Raw genomic sequence first — 19937 nt, 5'->3', positions numbered from 1 at the left:
AGTGTGTTTTCAGTTCTGCATCTGTTTGAGTTCTGGCCATCCACATCCCATCTGTGGCGTACGTCACTTCCAATAATCCCTTGCTGGCGCTGAGGCCCTGCCATGCATGGTGCTGTTCGTTTAAAGCAGGAGCACATTTTACTAAAGCATTCAGCTCATTAAACTGTTGATCCAGAGGGTGCGTGTGATTGGTTGAGGGGTTTTGACAAGCTTCAATCGTTTGATCATGTCATCAAATTGCCTTTGAGACTCTGAAGGCCTTTGTATACCGTCACTCCACTGATCAAGAGCCACTTTTTGCTTTCAAAATACTTGATTTACCATTGAAGTCATTGTCTGCTGACTGATTATTTCTCCTAAGAAAGCTTGATTCTCCTGTATGGATGTGTATAATTTTCTGTGGTGTACCTCATACAAGAGTGTTTTTCAGGTTACTCTTAATCTTTCTGGCAGCCTTTTTATCTCACTACGAGTTCAGCGAGGCAGTGCTGGTGTATGTGTGTGCGGGATTGTGTTTATTTGGCCACTATATTGGAATAAATGGTCTAGTTGTTCGTTTAGCCATCTGGAATGGATGTGACTCAGCTGTGCTCCATGAACTTTGAATCCTATTTCCGGATCCTGCCTGTATTGGCTATCACATGACGTGAATGACTGTATCAACATACCCCATTCTCCAACAGATAATATATTGATTCATATACAGTGTGAGTTTATGTTTTTGACAGTATCTGTCATTTGACAGATGATTATTGTATATAGCCCTCAGATCTCTCTCTCTCTCTCTCTCTCTCTCTCTCTCTCTCTCCCTCTCTCTCTCCCCCTCTTTCCTGTGAGAATGATAAATGATTGCATTATTCTTACTCTGGACACAGATGGCGAGGACCCTTGTAATCAACTGCATATTCAAATGCACTCACACACACATGCACGTCCATATGTTGATTTTATTTTAGCACAGACCTTGAATACGGAGTTGCATTATGGGTAAATCAGATCAAAGTTTTTTGTGTGTATTTATCAAGTAACTTATTATCATCAGCCATTGTATTTATCTATCTATAGGCACCGTCGGTCCTGTATTGTTGCAGTCCTTAAGAGTTTAGCTCCAACCCTGATTAAAAAAAACATTGACTAGAAAAACATTGAAACGAGATTGATTAGCTTGTTCAGGGGTATTTGATTATGGTTGACTAAATCTGCAGGACAGCGACGTTGCCCATCACTGATCTATGAAGTTTCCATAAGTTATAAAACAAATTTTTATATAATTTATTACAATTTGTATTTATTGTTTATGCTATACTCTATCATTTTTCATTTCATTACGTTAAGTTATTTGTAATTTATTATTTTTTTATATTATATAGATGTATATATAGTAAAGTATAATGTATGTTATAAATATTCATAAATAAGTAAGTTATTTATTTTTTTATTATACAGTATAATCATGAAGAGTATCTCTTAGATTAACCAGAACCTTTGCAATGGAACAGAGGTCAAATATTGTTTAAAAACATTTGAAAATGTAACTGTTTAGTGACTCGGGACGTCTCCTTCTCATTCATTTTTTAAAGTTAGACATCAACCTTTTTAGTATTCCTCAATCAATTAATTATAAACAATATAAGAAGAAAATAAATAAAAATAATCCAATTATAAAAGAATGCCTGTTTTCCAATTCATTTTTTGTAAAAAAAACATTGTATAGGGTCGCTAACAACCTGAAGGTGTGTAACAGGTTTTTTCTGCACAACAATAATTTAATCTTTGATGACTGCTTGCAATTCACATTTATTCCACAAAGGTGGCAATGTCTGATACACAATGATGAAGTGACGTTTCACTCAGTTACTGCAGGCAGAAAACAAAAGAATAGGAAGTATCATCAGCAAAACTGATATAGAAAAGGATAGTTTTGAGAATATGTTTGATGTCGTGAATATGAGCCAGATGCTGAATATACTAATGAGCTCTGATGAGGACAGTGATGATGATATAAAACATTCTCAAACTGAACCCTTCCAAGCTATATATATTTTTTTAATATGCTTTTATTTTATTCTTCTGTAATTGTTACTTTAATATCAGGAGAGTTTTATATTATCATCATGATAGGTAGAGATCCATCCGTGTTAGATATAGGTCCGGGTTGCTAAAAACCTGAATATGTAATAATGATTGGCGAAACATTCGTGCATTTAAAGTCCGCGTGAACTGGAAGTTGCAAGATGACTTTTCTCCAGTGTTGTGACGTATTTCCAAGTGAAACGGAATATTGAACAGAGGGCAGAGTTTTACTTTAGTGCTCCTCTCCACCTCTGCTCATAGCAGACTAACGGTTTGAGGGGAGTGGGATACTTCAGGATTTAGCATTAAGCTTTGTATTAGTAGAAAACCTGTAGTATTTTCAAATTACCGTGCTTTCCACCCACATATCCCCCTGAGATGAGAGATTTATGTATTTTTTGTCTGGAAAAAATCCTCCGATGACGCAAAAATCGTCATTTTGCGTCATCAGAGGATTTTTTGGCCAGAGGCTAAAGACTACAGCCAGTAGGAGGAGCTGTCCAGCATGTGTTCAACCCGCCCATAAGGAGGTGGGATCTCACTCACAGAATGTACACATATGGCGCTTTTCCACTACACAGTACCAGCTCGCCTCGACTCGGCTCTGTTTGGTTTTCCACTGTGTAAAAGTTGTACCTGTACCTGCTTCCAGGTACTTTTTTTCGTACCACCTCCGGCGAGGTTCTAAGCGAGCTGAGGCGATACTAAAATGTGACGTGAAAACACGGCAGACTGCTGATTGGTCAGAGAGAATCGTCACTATTCACTGCTTCATCATTGCACGCGCCGGACGGAGTATCCTGAATAAAAAACAGCAAAAACAAAAACATTCAAAAACAGCATACACTCGATTTCCTCCATTGTCCTGTGTGTGTGGATAGCGGGTGTGTCTCGCGCGTCTCACGTAAAAGATTAAGTCACGGCAGTTTCCTGCGGCGTCGCTATGACGACCAGGTACTATTGTGGAGGTACTATCTGTAATGGAAAACGGAGCGAAAAGCGAGCCGAGCCGAGCCGAGTCGAGTCGAGTCGAGTTGAGCTGGTACTGGTAATGGAAAAGCGCCAATAGTATCAGCCATCTTTTTTTGGAAGCTAAGCTAGCAGGCTCTTGTTCTGTGGAGAAAGCTGAGTAGTAGGAGAAAGCTGAGTAGTAGGGGTTACCATACTCTTTTTCCCGGACATGTCCGGGCGTCGAGATAGTCCAAAATGTCCGAGATTCGGCTTTTGCTTTCAACAGTCGCCATTCATTGTTTACATGCACACCTTTTGTTTCAATCTAACTGAATTCATTCCGATTGGTGAATCTGAATGTAGTGTTTACATGAACGCTAAATAAGTGACCGGTTGATGTGCGTTTTAACATTGCTAAGAAAATTCCCGCTCCTCCGTGAGAGATAGGAGACCCGTGCGTCTCAGTAATCACACCACCAGCCTCGCGCCGTTCTCCCGCGGCTCTCAGCCTCGTCCTGCTCGCCACAGTAAACATAATGAATGGCGACTGTAGAACGCAAAAGCCGAATCCCGGACATTTTGGGCGATCTCAAAATCCTGTGTAGACTCACTAGTAGCCTAGCCTTGTTGTTTTCAACTGTGCTCTCTTACCGGTAGGCGTGGCTTGGGAGTGGCCTCCTAGGGCAGCGAAGCAAGTGCATTCTGGGAGTTGTTGTCTTTCATCCACATAAGGCAAAAATACATTTTCTGGCTTTTCTCCGTCTAGAAAGCTCCAAATTCAAAAATAATTTCACATTTCTTCTACATAAATGACCCATTTTAAATACACACTCATCTTTCCAGAGGTGAAGTATCCCTTTAAGCGTTTTTCAACCCAAGCCGTCAAGCCTACGTCATCAGAAAAGGAACGCCATTCCAGACCGGAAGTAACTTTTCAGACTTTGATTAAAGATTACCACGGCAAACAATTTTTTTCTGTGTATTAACTTGCACGGATGAATTGTTCACCACAAGACTAGTAATATGCGTTAACAAAGTAAATAGGGTCAATTTTGATTTCATGCCGACTTTAAGGGTTAATATGTTTAAATTTTCTGAAGAAAAGGTGAGTGGTAACAATGCTTGGATGTACCTGGTGGTTTCTAGGGTGTTCGAGGTGGTTTCGTACTGGTCCAAGTCAAACGAGCCCATTCTCAAGTGATACAAACTGTGCAGCACATGCTACGTGACAAATTTGAATGCTTTTGTTTGGTGTCCAAATTCCTATATGCATTAGATATAGTGATGCTTATATATATAACCCTCTTTCTCTCTCGTTCTCTTGTGCGCTCTCTCTTTCTCTCTCCTGTGAATTTGATCTGTGCGTCCTTTCTTGCCTTCAAGTCATTAAAATGCTAATGCATGCTTTAACTTCTCAATTTTGTGGTGACAGAGTAGGACGCAGAGTCAGTAGAAGTAACTCTGGCTTTTCCTCTCTCTCTCTCTCTCTCTCTCTCTCTCTCTCTCTCTCTCTCTCTCTCCTCTCTCTCTTTATCTTAATTTCTCTTTTCTCTTGCTCTAATAATTTCTCTTGTAAGTGTAATCAGTTGTCAATATAATGTAGTTATTAATCACACTAGTGCAGTCTCAGTAAAGTATAAGCACAACCGGCAGATTTTTAGATTTAGCTATAGAATTATACAAAGGACTCAACACTGAATGAAGAACTGAAACAGATTTTTTCTTCATCACTGTATTATGAGCTGTTGTGTTTATGAATACAATTTTATTCATAAGTTACAGTATTTGTCATATTTTTTCCCTAAGATCTTTTTACTGTGTAATTTTAAATAAAACATTTTGCACTAATGTCATAATTTACATTTTCACGTGGGCGGTCAAATGTTAATACTATTCATCCATCATTCCTTTTTTGTGTTGGGAGAAAAATGTGAGTTACTGTATGTTTTCAAAGTACACTGAACTCGGTTTCAAAACAAGGACATTCTTATTTATCATAATATGACTCATTTAAACTCGCTCATGTTGGCACAGTCTGCAAGGCACATCGCAGACTGTCAAATGAAGAAGAATAGACATGTACAGAGGGAATACTACAGTGTGACACAGGAAGGAGTGGAGACAGGGGACAGAAGAAAAGACAGAGGAAATATGCATTAGTAATCAGACCAGAGCAAGTGGGTCACTGAGTTTATTAAGAAAGGGGAGAGAGAGAGAGGAAGACATGCTGAATTCAATAACACAGAGAGCAAAGTTTAATTCAATAACCGCTGTATCTAGGAATGAAATGCATGTGTTTGACTATCTGTTCTTGCCAGAAAATGTTTGTAAGATTCTCTGGGTGTGTTTGTGTGTGTTAGTGTGTGAACGTGAATACATGTATATGCGTGTCAGCAGATTGGCCTTCTGTAGGGGAGCCGTGCATTGATTTCCAGCCTAAAGTCCAATCACATAAATCTAGTCTGGCTTGAGACACCATCCCTATTAGCTCTGACTGGATTAACGAGACCGCTCACACACACACACACACACACACACACACACACTCACACAGTTGACCTTGCCTATGCATTTAATTAAGCTTGTCTACATTTTCTCACACAAACAAACACCCACATTTTCACACAAGGCTGATTAGAGACATTTGGTCGGCTCTGAAATGCAATGCAAATATGATAAACGGCATTGAAAATGATAAATATGGTTGGTTACGATGATGCATGTTAATGTGTGTCATGTTTGTCTTTCAGAGACCAGAGAGGATCGAACTAAGAGGCTGTTCAGACATTACACTGTGGGCTCCTACGACAACTTTACCTCATATAGGTAAAGTATACATAAATATGTGTGCATGCATGATTATTTAATATATGGGCATTTTGATGATCAGTAGTTCCAGGCTAACCCGAGACAGAGCATCACCAGTTATCCTGACTCAGTGGATTCGGGAATTTGTAGTATTGAGTCTCTACTGCCATCTAGAGGATAGAGGTTGTCAACACACTCCAGTGCTGCTCATTCATTACATCATGTTTTCATTTTTTACCGCTCACATTTTCTTTTAATTTAAACAGTCACATTTGTTCCTCATTCCGTGTATCAAAGCAAAAGATAATTACTTAAGCACTTGATTCACTTGAGTACTAAATTAAATTTTACAGCTGAGTGTAATATTAAAAACAGCCAGCACATGCCATTAAATAGAAGGTCATGTTTTACATTTTGCTCAATGTTACAGTCAGTGTAATTGCATATGTAAGTCTACTTGAATAATATATATTGTGTTTAACGGGGTGTTCATGCTAGATTTTAAGAATGCAAAGTTAAGTCTGTCCAACCAACGGATATGAGCAACGAGATGTCGCATGCTCTAATAAAACAAATAGGTCACAGTTTAGATAACGGTCCAATTCTCACTATTAACTAACCACAACTTTTGCCTCAATAAACTCAATTACTGCTTATTAAAAGTTAGTAAGGTAGCTGTTAAGTTTAGGTTTTGGGTACGATAAAGCAATGTAGAATATGATCATGCAGAATAAGTCATTAATATGTGTACTAATTGTATAAGTAACAAACCGCCAATATCCTAGTAATATGCATGCTAATAAGTGTTACCAACAAATAATAATAAATTGATACAACTTTACAATAAGGTTCCAGTAAGTTTAGTTAGTGCATTATCTAACAATGAGAAATACACTTGTTACAGTATTTATTTTTTGTAAACATTAATTTATACAAAATACAATTGTTCACTGTTAGTTCATGTTTGCTTTGGTCCATTAAATAATACAAACAACAATTTTTGGTTTTAATAATGTGTTAGTAAATGTTGTAATCAACATTAAGATGAATTATTATTATTTTATTATTATTTTATACATCATTATTATTCTATTCTGTTTTTTTATTCCAAAATTATACTTTTTGGCATTTAATCCAGTTTCTCACGACATTACACATGCAGCTTCTTATTTGATGTTTGGATACTTTTTGACTACCAATTTGTTAACGGCAAATTTGCAGGTCAGAATACATCATGCTTAGCAGCAATTTATGCTTTATGCTTGCATACCCATTCTCCCTAGTTTTGTTTCTGCTATTTTAGTCAGTTCTGTTGATTACACTGTAATGAAATGTGTCTCTGAAATTAAAGACTGATTGACGTGGGAAGGAGGATGGGGAATAAGATGACTTGGAGAATAGAGTAAGAGAGAGAGAGAGAGCGAGAGAGGATTAATTACTGGAGTCTCTCTGTCAAACTGATACTTTTTACTCCATTCATCTTCTCTTGCCAAGCTGCTCAACAACAGCAAACAGGTCTAGAACAGCAGCTTAAAGAACTGCACCCAGTCAAATCAATTACCTGCTATATCAGAGAAATAGACTCTAGACACACAAGACAAAACGAAGCCACTCCCAGACTCTTAAAAAAAATGTATTTCACAATTTGAGATATGAATGAAAGACCATCACCTTGCTGAAATCCTCTAAAAGGTCTCCCAACTCAAGGTGCATTTAGAAGTCTGCTAATCAATTTAATCTGTAAATATTTGCGTGGAAGTGTGTCAAACAACATTCAGCTAATATTACAAGTCTGCTAATCAATTTAAACTGTAAATATTAGCATGTGAGTGTGTCAAAATACATTCAGCTAATATTACAAGTCTGCTAATCAATTTAAACTGCAAATATTAGCATGTGAGTGTGTCAAAATACATTCAGCTAATATTACAAGTCTGCTAATCAATTTAAACACTGGTTTAGCAGACTGACACTCTTAGAAGAAAAGGTTCTATAGAAACTTAGAGTTATGTCAGGTGCTTCATTTATCATGGGATCATTTCATGGATTTAGTTTTAATGAATTAATTTCGCTGGTAAACATACTTTATCACTTGGAAAAAAAATAATTACCCGTTAAAAAAAGTTATATGCAATAATTTAAAACATTCCTCCTTATATATAATGTTTTTGGCATAAAGGGTTCTTTAAAAATGAGTCAAGTCATATATGGAACCCCATTAAACCTTTTTGCATGCATTTTGGGGGGTTTGACCTATGTTCAGCTACACTGTTAAGTGCACTAAACTGAGTTAGCACACGCTGACCTGCTGTGAGGCTATATGTGAATATCAGTCGCTGTACAGAGGTTTAGCTTCATGACATGGACAATGTGGAGCTAATTCGCTCATGTGCGTTCCCCTCGGCACAGGAGATCATTTTAGGGAGTTGTACTGTACACACTACACTGACAAGAAGTCAGCGCTACAGGAAACCTTCTTCTTCCTGAGGTCTAATGGCCATTATATTCATTTTCACCCTTCATTATCTCATCAAATTATCATTAGGTGCTAGATTAGCTGAACTTGACAGTGAGGGTTTTTGTAAGTGTATAACAAATATTTGAAATGTTTAATGCCTTTATATGACTGAAATTTTCCACGAGACAACCCAGACAATGTACATTAACTGTCATGCACTCTCACATAAGTTCTTAAGTGATACTTACTCTTTTCAACAATAGACATGGTACCATGTAAAATACCATGGTATTTTTTATATACAAGTATATTGTTACTTCAAATTTATTTATATTTGTATATTATCATTATGAATATGAGTTATAATTCATCCCAGTTAATGTTAATTTCAATACTATTTCTATTACATTATTGAAACCAAAAGTTGTATCTGTTCATTTTATGTGAGCAAACATGAACTAACAATACTTGTACTTTCCCAGTACTTTCTTGTAAGGGACAAGATATAATATAAAGCATTTGTTCTTTGTTACTTTTTCTTAGTGATAACTTATGTATTTATTAAATAGATAATGGGAAGTTTAACCCAAATATTCCACCGTCCCAGTTTAATGTGGCTTGTCTGGGATTTTGTTCGTAAACAAATCCACAGCAAATGCCTGTTCCAGACGCCCGACCGTACACTGATGTTATCACAGGCGTGACTGCTGTTCTGTAGGACAAGAGCATTTCGTTAACCCGAGGCGCTAACGACACGAATCATCTGTAATTGATCTAATTGATTCTCCACTGCTTAATTAGATTCTTGTCACTCCTAATGCATCAGTGATGAAGACCCTCGGGTACGAGAGAGAGAGAGAGAGAGAGAGAGAGAGAGAGAGGGAGAGAGAGAGAGGGAGAAAGAGAGAGATGAGCTTTCTTCTGATAGTTGATGATACAGACACCAGTCATTGCTCTGGTCCCATGTGAACACATAGACAGCTTTTTGTCGTTTTGTGGTAATTATTCTACAAGCAGCTGTTCACAAGGACTTTATTATGCTCTGTTTGTAAAACAGATTTCTAGATGTTATGGGAGTTATTATAAATGAATTGCTATGTTTAGAGAGATTTTAATATATTTTCCTGTAGCTTGGCTGGTAGCAATGCCAAGGTCATGGATTTGATTCCCAGGGAACACAATCTGTCAAAAAATAAATAAAATAAAAATCACTGTAACATGTTTTCACTCTACACTTAACTTTGGATTAATGTCTTTTTAAACCCTCCACCAAACTAATAAATAATTACCCCATTAAATATTCATGCACTTTGTACAGCTGTAGAAACATCCACATTTTTATCTATACAGTGGAAGTCAATAGTCAAGTCAAGTTTATTTGTATAGCGCTTTTCACAATACAGATTGTATCAAAGCAGCTTCACAGTATTAAATTAAAATAATACAACAAAGTTTTTTTTAAGAGGAATTTATTGATTGATAAAATTAAATTAAATATCCCCAAAATATCCCCAACTGAGCAAGCCAAAGGCAACAGTGGCAAGGAACCGAAAAACTCCATCAAGTGACCTAATGGTGTCCTAAAACTCCATCAGGTGACCTAATAAAATAAATAAAAATAAATAGTATTTTTTTAAATAATATTGTCTTGTGAAAGGTACTTCAGTAATCATTTTTCCAACTTAAAAAAAAAAACCTATTATTTACAGTGTAAGTTGCTGTACAATGTAAGTTATAGATCTTTTCTTCCATAATGTAACGTACATAAGAGTTGATTATTTACGGATTATCAATTATAAGAAAGGGGCTGAATAAATGATCTTGGGGCGGCAGTGGCTCAGTGGTTCATGTAGATTGTCTACAAACCGGAAGGTTGGTGGTTCAATCCCCGGTTCCACCTGACCAAGTGTCGAGGTGTCCTTGAGCAAGACACCTAACCCCAGCTGCTCCCGACGAGCTGGATCGCCTTGCATGGCTGACACCGCCGTCGGTGTATGAATGAGTGAGTGAATTGGTGAATGTGAGGCAATATTGTAAAGCGCTTTGGTGGCCATTGGGTCTGTGAAAGCGCTATATAAATGCAGTCCATTTACCATTTACCATCTTGCATACATTCACCCAAAAATCCAGTTACATTTTGAATAAAATTTACGACTTTAAAACCAATTTTGAAAAAGTGAAACACATAAGCATGGATGAATGTTTCACAATAAGATCAATAACATTAATTGAAAAAATAGATAGGGTTATATTTCATTTTGTGTATACTTTAACCCAGAACAGTTTCAAGTAGGAAAAGCTGCTAAAAGCTAACCAAGCGTCCACCATATGTCACCATATGTACAGCAGCACCAGGTACCACCAGCACAGTTAATCATAGCAGTGAAGTTAGTAATGTGATTTTTGTATGTCTAAGTGCACTGTTTGTATGTGTGTGTTGGCGGGGGGGCTGTCTACAGGCGGGTAACTGTGGCTCACATGAGTAAGGAAGAACAGATTTGTCCCTGCTGTTAGCGCTGATGATAGCTATCTCCATGCATCCAGACAGATGGACTCGGGATGGTGATGGGGGGAAGAGACCACTATAGAGAAAGATCCTTTGTGTGTCTCTGACTCGCTTTCTCATTTGTGAATGCTCATCCTATCTTTTAATCACTGATGGGCTTCACTGTAAGGCATGGATGCAGGATTAACATTGTCTTTTTTACTTTTCTGGCTTTTAAAGGGTGTTTTTTGTGTGTGCGTATTTGGAGTTGGACAGTGAAAGAGTTGAAGGCCCTCATATTTCTATCCTTTCATTTAATAGCATAAGAGGCTGGATATTAGTATTTTGTCCAATCTCCTAATGCAGTTAAAGAGGCTGCACTGGAGTCAAACAGAAGGACAGAAGCTTCCACCTGAGATTTTTCATATTTTTCATATTGTCCACACTCTCACAGCCACAGCTTTTAACCCGATTGGCTCATTACTGGAGTGGGACGGGGATCAGGGAGAGTAGCGTTGCGGGGGTATGTCCAGGTGGTAAACCCCACCGCCCGGCTGTGGAGCTCTTCATACAGGCATGGTGCTGGAGTCTGACCTCACTGTCCTGCTCTCTCTTATGTCCAGTGATTACATCATCGAGGAGAAGAACGCTGTGCTCCAGAAGAAAGAGAATGAGGGATTCGGCTTTGTCTTGCGAGGAGCAAAAGGTAAGACCTGACATTGAGCTCATGGCCTCAGTTTGCTATTAGTCAAAGTTTCAGCTTCGTTCATGTTACTGGGTTACATTACACACTTAAAGTCAGCAACAAATGACATTTGCATCCCATTTTACTTTAATAATGTGATGTATTTCCAAGTGAAACAGATTTTTTTTATATAATTTTATTTGAGAATTGATTAGATTGTGAAAACTGGCCAATAATTTATGGAATGGAGCTAGACTCTAATGCAATTTCACTACAACAATATTTAGATGGGTATTTGGTTAAAGCTACACTATGTAACTTTTGAACCCTCTGGCGGTTAAAAAATCATCCCGGCAATTTCCAGCAAAATTCATCCCGACCACCCTATGAGGTTTATCCAAGTGTATTTATAGCTAAACTAAAATATGGTTTGGAAGAGGGATTTTTTTTTTTTTCACTATCCCATTAATAACACTTTATTTTGTAATAAAAAGTTACATAATAAAATTATATATATATATATATATAACAAAATAAAATGTTATTAATGGGATTATTATAAATAAATAAAAAATCCCTCTTTGTATATATATTTATATAGACTTTGTATGATGTTTTTAAAAAGTTGCATTAAATTGGTCAAAAGTGACAGTAAAGACTTTTATAATGTTACGAAAGGTATCTGCTTCAAATAAATGCTTTTTTTTTTTTGTATATATTCATCAAGAAAAAAATCCAGAAAATAATGCATCACAGTTTCCACAAAAATATTAAGCAGCACAACTGTTTTTGTGCAAAAGTCAGGCATAAAATATAAACGCTTATAATAGGCTTATCATAGTCAATCATCGTAAGATAAAAATATGTTTTCAAAGAAAGATTGATGATGTATTGACTCATTATTAAAAAAATTTTCATTTTGAAAAATAAAAGTTACATAGTGTACCTTTTAAATTAATATTCCTCTAAAACAATATCCATTTACAATTATTTTAGTACATTTTTGTCTACTTGGTATATTCACACTAGAGTAACATGAAAGTTTAAACTCAATGCAAATGAGTGCAAAAGTGTATGTGTCTTACAGATGCAGTTCTGGTGACAGCATAATAGAGTTAAGTGAATGTTAACTTCATTACTTATAGAAATGACACAATGTGAACCAGTGACCCTGATATTTGATTATGTAGCATACTTAACAGCATTATTAGACAGTTGTGTTTGACAACCTATACAGTTCAGCAGGGTTTGTGTTAGAGTTTGTGAGCAAATGTGAGGAGTGTATGTGTGTGTGTGTGTTAGTGCCCAGTCTCTGGGGTGGCACCATCCTGGGTAGGAGTTATGAGTTCCTAATGCCATCTGTTACCCACATGGTGCATTAATATTTCTTACGAATATGGGTTTCAGCTGGTCTCTTTATTGATTTCTTAACTCCTATACTATGACTATCTCAAATATGAAGAGCAAAGCACTAACAGCTTTATTTAGACATATGTTTATATTTACAGAAAGGCTCATTTAAAGGTTAAGTATGTCATTTTTGACCATTTTTAAATGCTTTGATCTATTCCAGCAGAGATATCTATGCATATCTAGCCATTCATTAGCTATGTTTTCATTCAGAGTTACGATATTAACTTGTGCGCAAAATTGGAATATAACATAAAACATTTGTGAATAAAGCACCGTTTCCATCCCATGTGTTCAAAAAAAACAAATTCGTCACTTCCTGGAAAACTGCCACAAAAATATTTGTAATGAAAATGGAAGTTGCTGCAATCAGGGAAACCATTTAATCTTTTTTCGCACATTATAAATGACTTGCACCTCAGAGCGCGCCGACGAAACGCAATAAACGCTGCTATGTTATCTTGCGTTCGGAGATGGAATCCTGGTGTTTGGGAATGCAATCATGTGAGACAGTTCTGAGAGGTAATTATACACAACCATTTTGATGACAGACTTTGGCTCAGGCATTTCATAATGACCAAACCAACATTTGAGATGCCGTGCATTGACATTGATCGGCTGGTTAGTCCAGTAATCCAATCCAATCACATTCACTGTTGAGGCAAAGTCATGTAAGTTGCGCATTAAGGGATTTATATGGTAACTGATTCCATCGAAGTTTATGCGCATGTCTTATCGGATAAAAAAAATCTGCCTCAACTGAGCGCATAAACTTTTTTTTATGCGCATTTTTTGGAATTTAAGCACACATTGGTGTTTCCATCCAGCGTTTTTATACAATATGCATAAAAATAGGTGGATGGAAGCATTGCTATTGGCTTCACAAAGGGTCTAAGAACCAGTATGTGAAATTGCATATGATTTTCTGTTTTTATGTAGCGGAGACGCCCATTGAAGAGTTTACACCCACACCTGCCTTTCCCGCACTGCAGTACCTGGAGTCTGTGGATGTTGAGGGCGTGGCCTGGAGGGCGGGGCTAAGGACTGGTGATTTCCTCATTGAGGTATAGGATTGATTTGTCCATATCCCCTTTCATTATGTTTCACATCTTCAGCACATAAAAATGCAATTGTGTTGTGCTGAAGCTGTGTAATGACCTTGAGTCTAGTCTGAGATGCTTTGAATGTGTTGGAGGGGCAGAAACAGCTATGATTTGTTTGTGATTGGTCTCTTAGGTGAATGGTGTAAACGTGGTAAAAGTGGGACACAAGCAGGTGGTGTCACTCATCCGGCAGGGTGGAAATAGCCTCCTTATGAAGGTGGTGTCAGTCACACGCAAGCCAGAGTCTGAGGAGACAGTCAGGAAGAAGGGTAAGGTGCTTTTTCACTTCCAACAGAACTGATTTATCTTACATATTAAAATGCAAGTAATATTAACAGGGTTGCAGCTTATAAACAAGGTCTGAAGCTTAATATATTGCTTACATTTAGTTCATATGTTTTCTTGTGTGTTTAACTGTGTATCTGTCAAGAATAAGTCGGTTACACAAAAATCGTGTAATATTGTGAATGCGGTGCTGTAGTTGAGGTACAGGGAATGTGCTGACTGCTGGTTTTGTTTGTTTATTGTGGGCGGGGCTACTGCAGTCAGACAGAAGAGCACTTAAAGCCACGGGTTGCTAGGGAACCAGCCTTTGATGCTCTGTACTGTGTATGTAATGATCAGACATTGAGAGATCTCACCCAGCAGGGCGAATCTAGTCTCAAACATGAGGAAAAGAAATGCTGCAAGAATGAATAAAGGAGCGAGTTTAATGATCACAGCGATCTTGATGGTAATGACTGTGTTTTTCAGAAGAGAAAACTTCAGGAGCATTAACTAAATGACAGGGTTGTTTGTCACCAAAAAATTGTGATGACTAAGCAGATTGAAGCGTCGAACTGTTTTCTGTGCAGCTTTTCCACACACGTTTTCCACACATTTGTGCGTTCCTACACCCACTCAATCGATTAGCAGTTAAATTAGTCTACTGGTAGAGTTATTAGAACTATAGCAAAACCTCAAAATGCAAAGGGGAAGTCTATTCAGTATCCATGTAAACTATCCTCACATTTATCTGCAACTCCCACACAATCCGAACCCTTTATTGACCTGTGTTTGGCTTTAGTTGATGATGGAGCGGCACAGTAAGTAAGTCGTTTAGCTGATGCTTTTATCCAAATCCTCTCACAGTAAGGTTTGAATCTGGCTGGCGGGTTGGTTAGTCTGGTCCAAATAGTGTTGGTACTTTAAAGGTGATCCAACTTCTCCAAGAAAAGTGCCAATAAGCGCCACCAAGCTTAAAGAAAAAAATAGCAACAGATGCTATTTATACTAAGGCCGTGTGTCCACCAAAGTGGCTTTTTGCTCTCAGGTTTCTCTATAGAGTCCCCCTACAGCTTCTGAATAGATATTTGACAACACTGTCGTAAAAACTCGTTGGCGACTCTCCCCCCTCCCATCTTCTCCTTCTGGTCATGTGCATTTGTTTTCAAAGAAGCCGGCGAACGCACAGAGCCATGTCCACTGAGTTATGTATGATACACAGAAGGCTAGCATGTAAATGTATGTGTGCAGTGCCGTAAAGCAATTTGTTACATTGCGAGACCTGATATCACACGATACTTACGGCCCACCGGCCCAAAGTTGCCAGGGTGTTTTTTCCGCTCACAGGCACATGGGGGAAGCGAGACGGCCACCATTCAACCCGAAAAAAGTCATATAACCATTCCAATGACTCCGAAGCTGTTCAGTTAAGGTAAATTAAGCTAAACTGAACTGAACAGTTCCCCTTTAAAGGCGCTGAGTGTCTGTTTCACACATTTTTTCTGTGTTTTTTTTACCGGTCAGCGAGAATTGAAGAATGGTCAACTTTGGGTAAAGCGCCGCACTCATCACTGTCACTTTTTACCTAGCAGCCGTCCAATCACAGTGGAGGAAGGGCGGGACAAATACAACAGATGACAACAACATCAAGCATAATAACGGAACAAAATCATTTAAAACAAGAGCCAGAGCAATTACATTATATCAAAGCGTCTCAACTGAAAAAAAAAGCGCTCTCAAGCACCCACAACTAGGCATTTTCACCTGGCTAAAAACGCTGTGTATATAGAAACAAAAGGTATTTTTTTGCACTAAGTGTAAATAGTTGTTTGAGGATATTTATACTTAGTGCAAATAGTGGCAGATACTGTTTGCACCTCAGTGTATTGTATTATAAAACAGTAAGCTATAACAAAGTCCCTTTAAGACACTCGGCGGCCATCTTTGAACCGACTCTCAGGCATTCAAGTGCAGCTCCTATCTCTTTGAATGGGGAAACATAAAATTCTCCAAAACTGTTCGCCAAGCTTACGATTAAATTTAATATTTGATCTCTGTCTCATAACTGTCATAAATTTTGTTTCTAAACGCTTGAATCATGACAGAATACGAAAATGTTCAGGCTGGATCAAGCTCATGCGCAGTGGAAGCGCGCGCCTGACTGTTTCTATAGGAACCGGAGCTTCTAATGGCAGCAGCAGTGACACGATTACTTTACCAATCGGCGATTGGCTCTTATTTGGAAGGCGGGACTTATTCCGCCACATTGAGCGTTGCACTTTTCCCCATTTAAAACAATACAAGTGATGCATCTTGTGTTATTCTATAGTCTTTGGCTATAATAACAACATATTCAGCATTATATGAATATATTCATTAAATTCATAAATTTGCTAATGCTTTATTGGGACATTACTTGTACTTGACACTACCTCGTCTACAACTACTCCTAACCCTATCCATTAAACACTTTATTCCCACTATTAAATACACGTTAGGCACTGTATTTCCACTTTTCTAATATTGTCTCAATTTTTATTTAAAATAAACGCTACTCAACGAAGAATGAGTTAAGTAAAAGGCGGATTCGAACTCGGGTCAGTTGTGTCAAAAGCTACTGCCTTACTCTCCATGCCACTTATCCTGTTATCAGCTGGATTTCTTTTGTAATTTTATCTGGATCAATCTGATAATGGTAAGCGAAGCTAGTTTAAAAAGCATCTGCCAACAAGGTGGGCTATTTGCACTTGGTGTAAATAGACACTCAAAAAAATTTTTTTTAACTAGTTGAACTCACTAACCAACTAGTTGAACTTAAGTCACTTATTACAGATAAAGTGTAAGTTCTTGCATTCAATAATTGTTTTTATAGATGCATAAGACAGTCTTGCTGTCTTTTTAGCATCTCGCTCAGTGGGAATTGTGTTTCAGATGCTTGTTTAGTTAAAGTTGTTTACGTTTTGCTGTGCTTTGTCTGGTTTTTTTTTTTTTCTGTTTCCTGAATTGCTCAAACAGTACATGAAATGCATGGAAAAAAAAAAGTAAAAGTTGTTTTAGATAAAACCATCAGATAAAACCAAAATGCATAAACTTCCACTTACAGTCCTTTTTATTTTATTTTATTTTATTTTATTTTATTTTATTTTATTTTATTTTATTTTATTTTATTTTATTTTATTTTATTTTATTTTATTTTAATTAAGTTGCTGGATTTTATTATATTGCTTAAATGTAGTTCATATATTTTCAACAAGTGAGTCTCTCAAGTGTAACATTTATTAATTTATATTTAATGCTTTTGGCAGATGATTTTATCCAAAGCTGTTTACATTGCATTTAAGCTATACTGTTGATTAGTTCATGCATTTCTTGGAAATCAAACTCATGACCTTGCGTTGTTAGCAGCAAGCTCTACAACATGAAATAGAAATGAAATATCCCTACAATCAGAGCAAAGTGATTTTTTTTATTTTTTTTTTGTCGATAAGAATGTTGTTCTTATTTGTCAAAATCATGGTCACCTGCAAAGTTATTGCATAACTATGGGCTATGCAAACTATCACACACTTATACACACTACTGATGAAATAATAACGGAGTGTCTGTTGTTAGTTTTGTGGCTATATCCTCCCACACACACATACAAACTCACACACACACAGATTCTCACAGTTTAAATGCACAAACCCAGGCCTTGCTCCTGCCAGAGTTGCCATGGTTACTACAATGCATGTTTGAAGTAAGTATTGCATTAGTGCCTTGGTATTTCTCTCCCCATCTCTCTCTCTCCAGAGCTCTACTCCGGTCTGCAAGGTTGTTAGCTGAAGGAGTGAGGAGTTTTACGCTGATGTTATTGAGACAACAGAAGCGTCTGATCTCCTGGAACTCTGTTCGTTTTCTTGGTGCTTCCTTTTATGCTGATTGGGAGTTTATATCATGCTTTGGCTATAAAGCGTCAAGTTTCGTTTCTGAGAGACAAAGGGAAACTCGACCACCCTTTGGGTTGTAAGAGAATGAATGTGAAATGAAGGATTTTGGGAGACAAGTATTTCTTTCTACCATCCATCAGAGGGCCACCAAGGAAGGAAGTGGGTTTCTGGACACGTACGCACACAGGAGATGTCTGATAGTTACATGATTCCAGAGAGAGAAAGACGGCAGGATAGAGTTTAATCGTGGTGCGGCAGTGTGGTACATTGTGATCTTCAGATGAAGATGGTGAAAAAGCGCTGGCAGCTGCCGATGGGCAGCAGCCGTGAAGGCCCCACGCCACACCATCGCATCTTCTCATCTACTCCTTGCCTTTCCTCCACAGCACCCCCGCCTCCAAAAAGAGCACCCAGTACCACCCTTACCTTGAGGTCCAAAAGCATGACCGCTGAGCTCGAAGAGCTAGGTAAGACGCGCTTGAACAAATACACACTAGTTGATTTGTGGAGTTGAATAGTTTTGTAAAATTTCTTTCGATTTTTTTTTTGTCTTAAGAGTTAATATTTTTATCACCAGTTCTTTTTTTAAAGCTGGTGAATTAATAGGGAATTTTAGCTTGCTAACAGTTTACTGGGCTTTAGCATGCTGTCAGGGAAGTAAATTCATCACTCTGAAAGCCAACAAAACACTGCTTCTGTCACAAATCCACTGCCTTCAACAATAACTTTTAAAGCAATTACTGTCGCATTGCTCCCATTATTATGCTTACTATTTCTGTACAGTAAAAGGTTATCATTATTTAAACTTGTATACTTGTTGAATATCTCTCATATATCCTATTGAAGGACTGCATGTTCTTGGATTCAATGTGCAAAGTCTTCCTTATAATTAACTAGTTAGATAGTCGATTATGAAAATAGGTAGTTTAACACATGCACACACTTGGATGCAACATTTTCTGTCTATCTGTGTCTTTCTTCCTGTTGCTCTTTCTTGTTTATTTATTAACTGTGTCATCTCCCTCCTGCAGCCATTTGGGCTGTTCGAAACATCAGCTGTCTTTCTCTCTCGCTCAATCTGTGCTCTGAATTTATTACACACACTTACATTCACACACTGAAACACATATCGACAAACATTTGCTGCTGTGAGACTTTAATGAAGAAGTGTTCTGTACATTTATTTCATGCTCAGCCTCTAGGAGGAGAAGAGGGGGTGAGTTACACCGACAAAATCACAGCAGTATTGCTATATCATGTGCATGTAACCATCTTCAGCTTGCTCACGCTGGAATATGCTTTATTTAGCTCTGTTCCAAAACCTAGTGAGCTGCCTACCTAGCCAGCTTTTTTGGGCGTTCTCAACACGAAGGCAGCTATATTATGCTGTCTTTATAAATACCTGCTTTGGATGTCACAGAGAAATAGAAAAAGCTCAAAAATTTTAATTATCATTCTATATTAACTTATATTTATTAAAATAATTGAATAAATTAACTTAATTAAATTAACTATAAATTAGAGCTTGAATAAAATAACTTAATAAATATAAGTAAAATGATAGATTATTTGATAAATAAAAAAAATGTCATGCTTATTTGAATATCACACTCGTAGGGCAGCAACATGTGCTAATTCTAAACTCTGTGGAAATGCATTGTGATTTTCGCCTTTCATATGCGTCATGTGAGGAATGCTATTTGTGTGGCGTGTGGAGTGTCCCAAATGAGTCACTTATGAGGTTCTATTTCAGTTAGGATGCTGCCTTAGG

General features: G+C 37.5%; 1 protein-coding gene across 11 annotated transcripts in view; it reads left to right on the top strand.

The window, feature by feature from the left end:
• shank3a (SH3 and multiple ankyrin repeat domains 3a) overlaps positions 1-19937 on the top strand; it is a gene marked incomplete at its 5' end in the record, with an annotated part of 375301 nt that overhangs the window by 345892 nt on the left and 9472 nt on the right. For 9 of the 11 annotated variants that reach the window (XM_082181745.1, XM_082181746.1, XM_082181748.1 and 6 more), the window contains 6 exons: positions 5775-5850; positions 11399-11481; positions 13810-13934; positions 14107-14242; positions 18553-18633; positions 19362-19382. In XM_082181745.1, the coding sequence (XP_082037871.1) occupies positions 5775-5850; positions 11399-11481; positions 13810-13934; positions 14107-14242; positions 18553-18633; positions 19362-19382 (522 nt within the window). The remainder of the gene's footprint in view (positions 1-5774; positions 5851-11398; positions 11482-13809; positions 13935-14106; positions 14243-18552; positions 18634-19361; positions 19383-19937) is intronic. The other 2 variants (XM_082181750.1, XM_082181751.1) reach the window with 1 other exon arrangement.

The sequence above is a fragment of the Leuciscus leuciscus genome (genome assembly GCF_965113295.1).
Source record: "Leuciscus leuciscus genome assembly, chromosome: 10".
NCBI lineage: Eukaryota > Metazoa > Chordata > Actinopteri > Cypriniformes > Leuciscidae > Leuciscus > Leuciscus leuciscus.
Note: the sequence above shows the minus strand (reverse complement) of the source record. Positions and strands in the feature narration are given on the sequence as shown.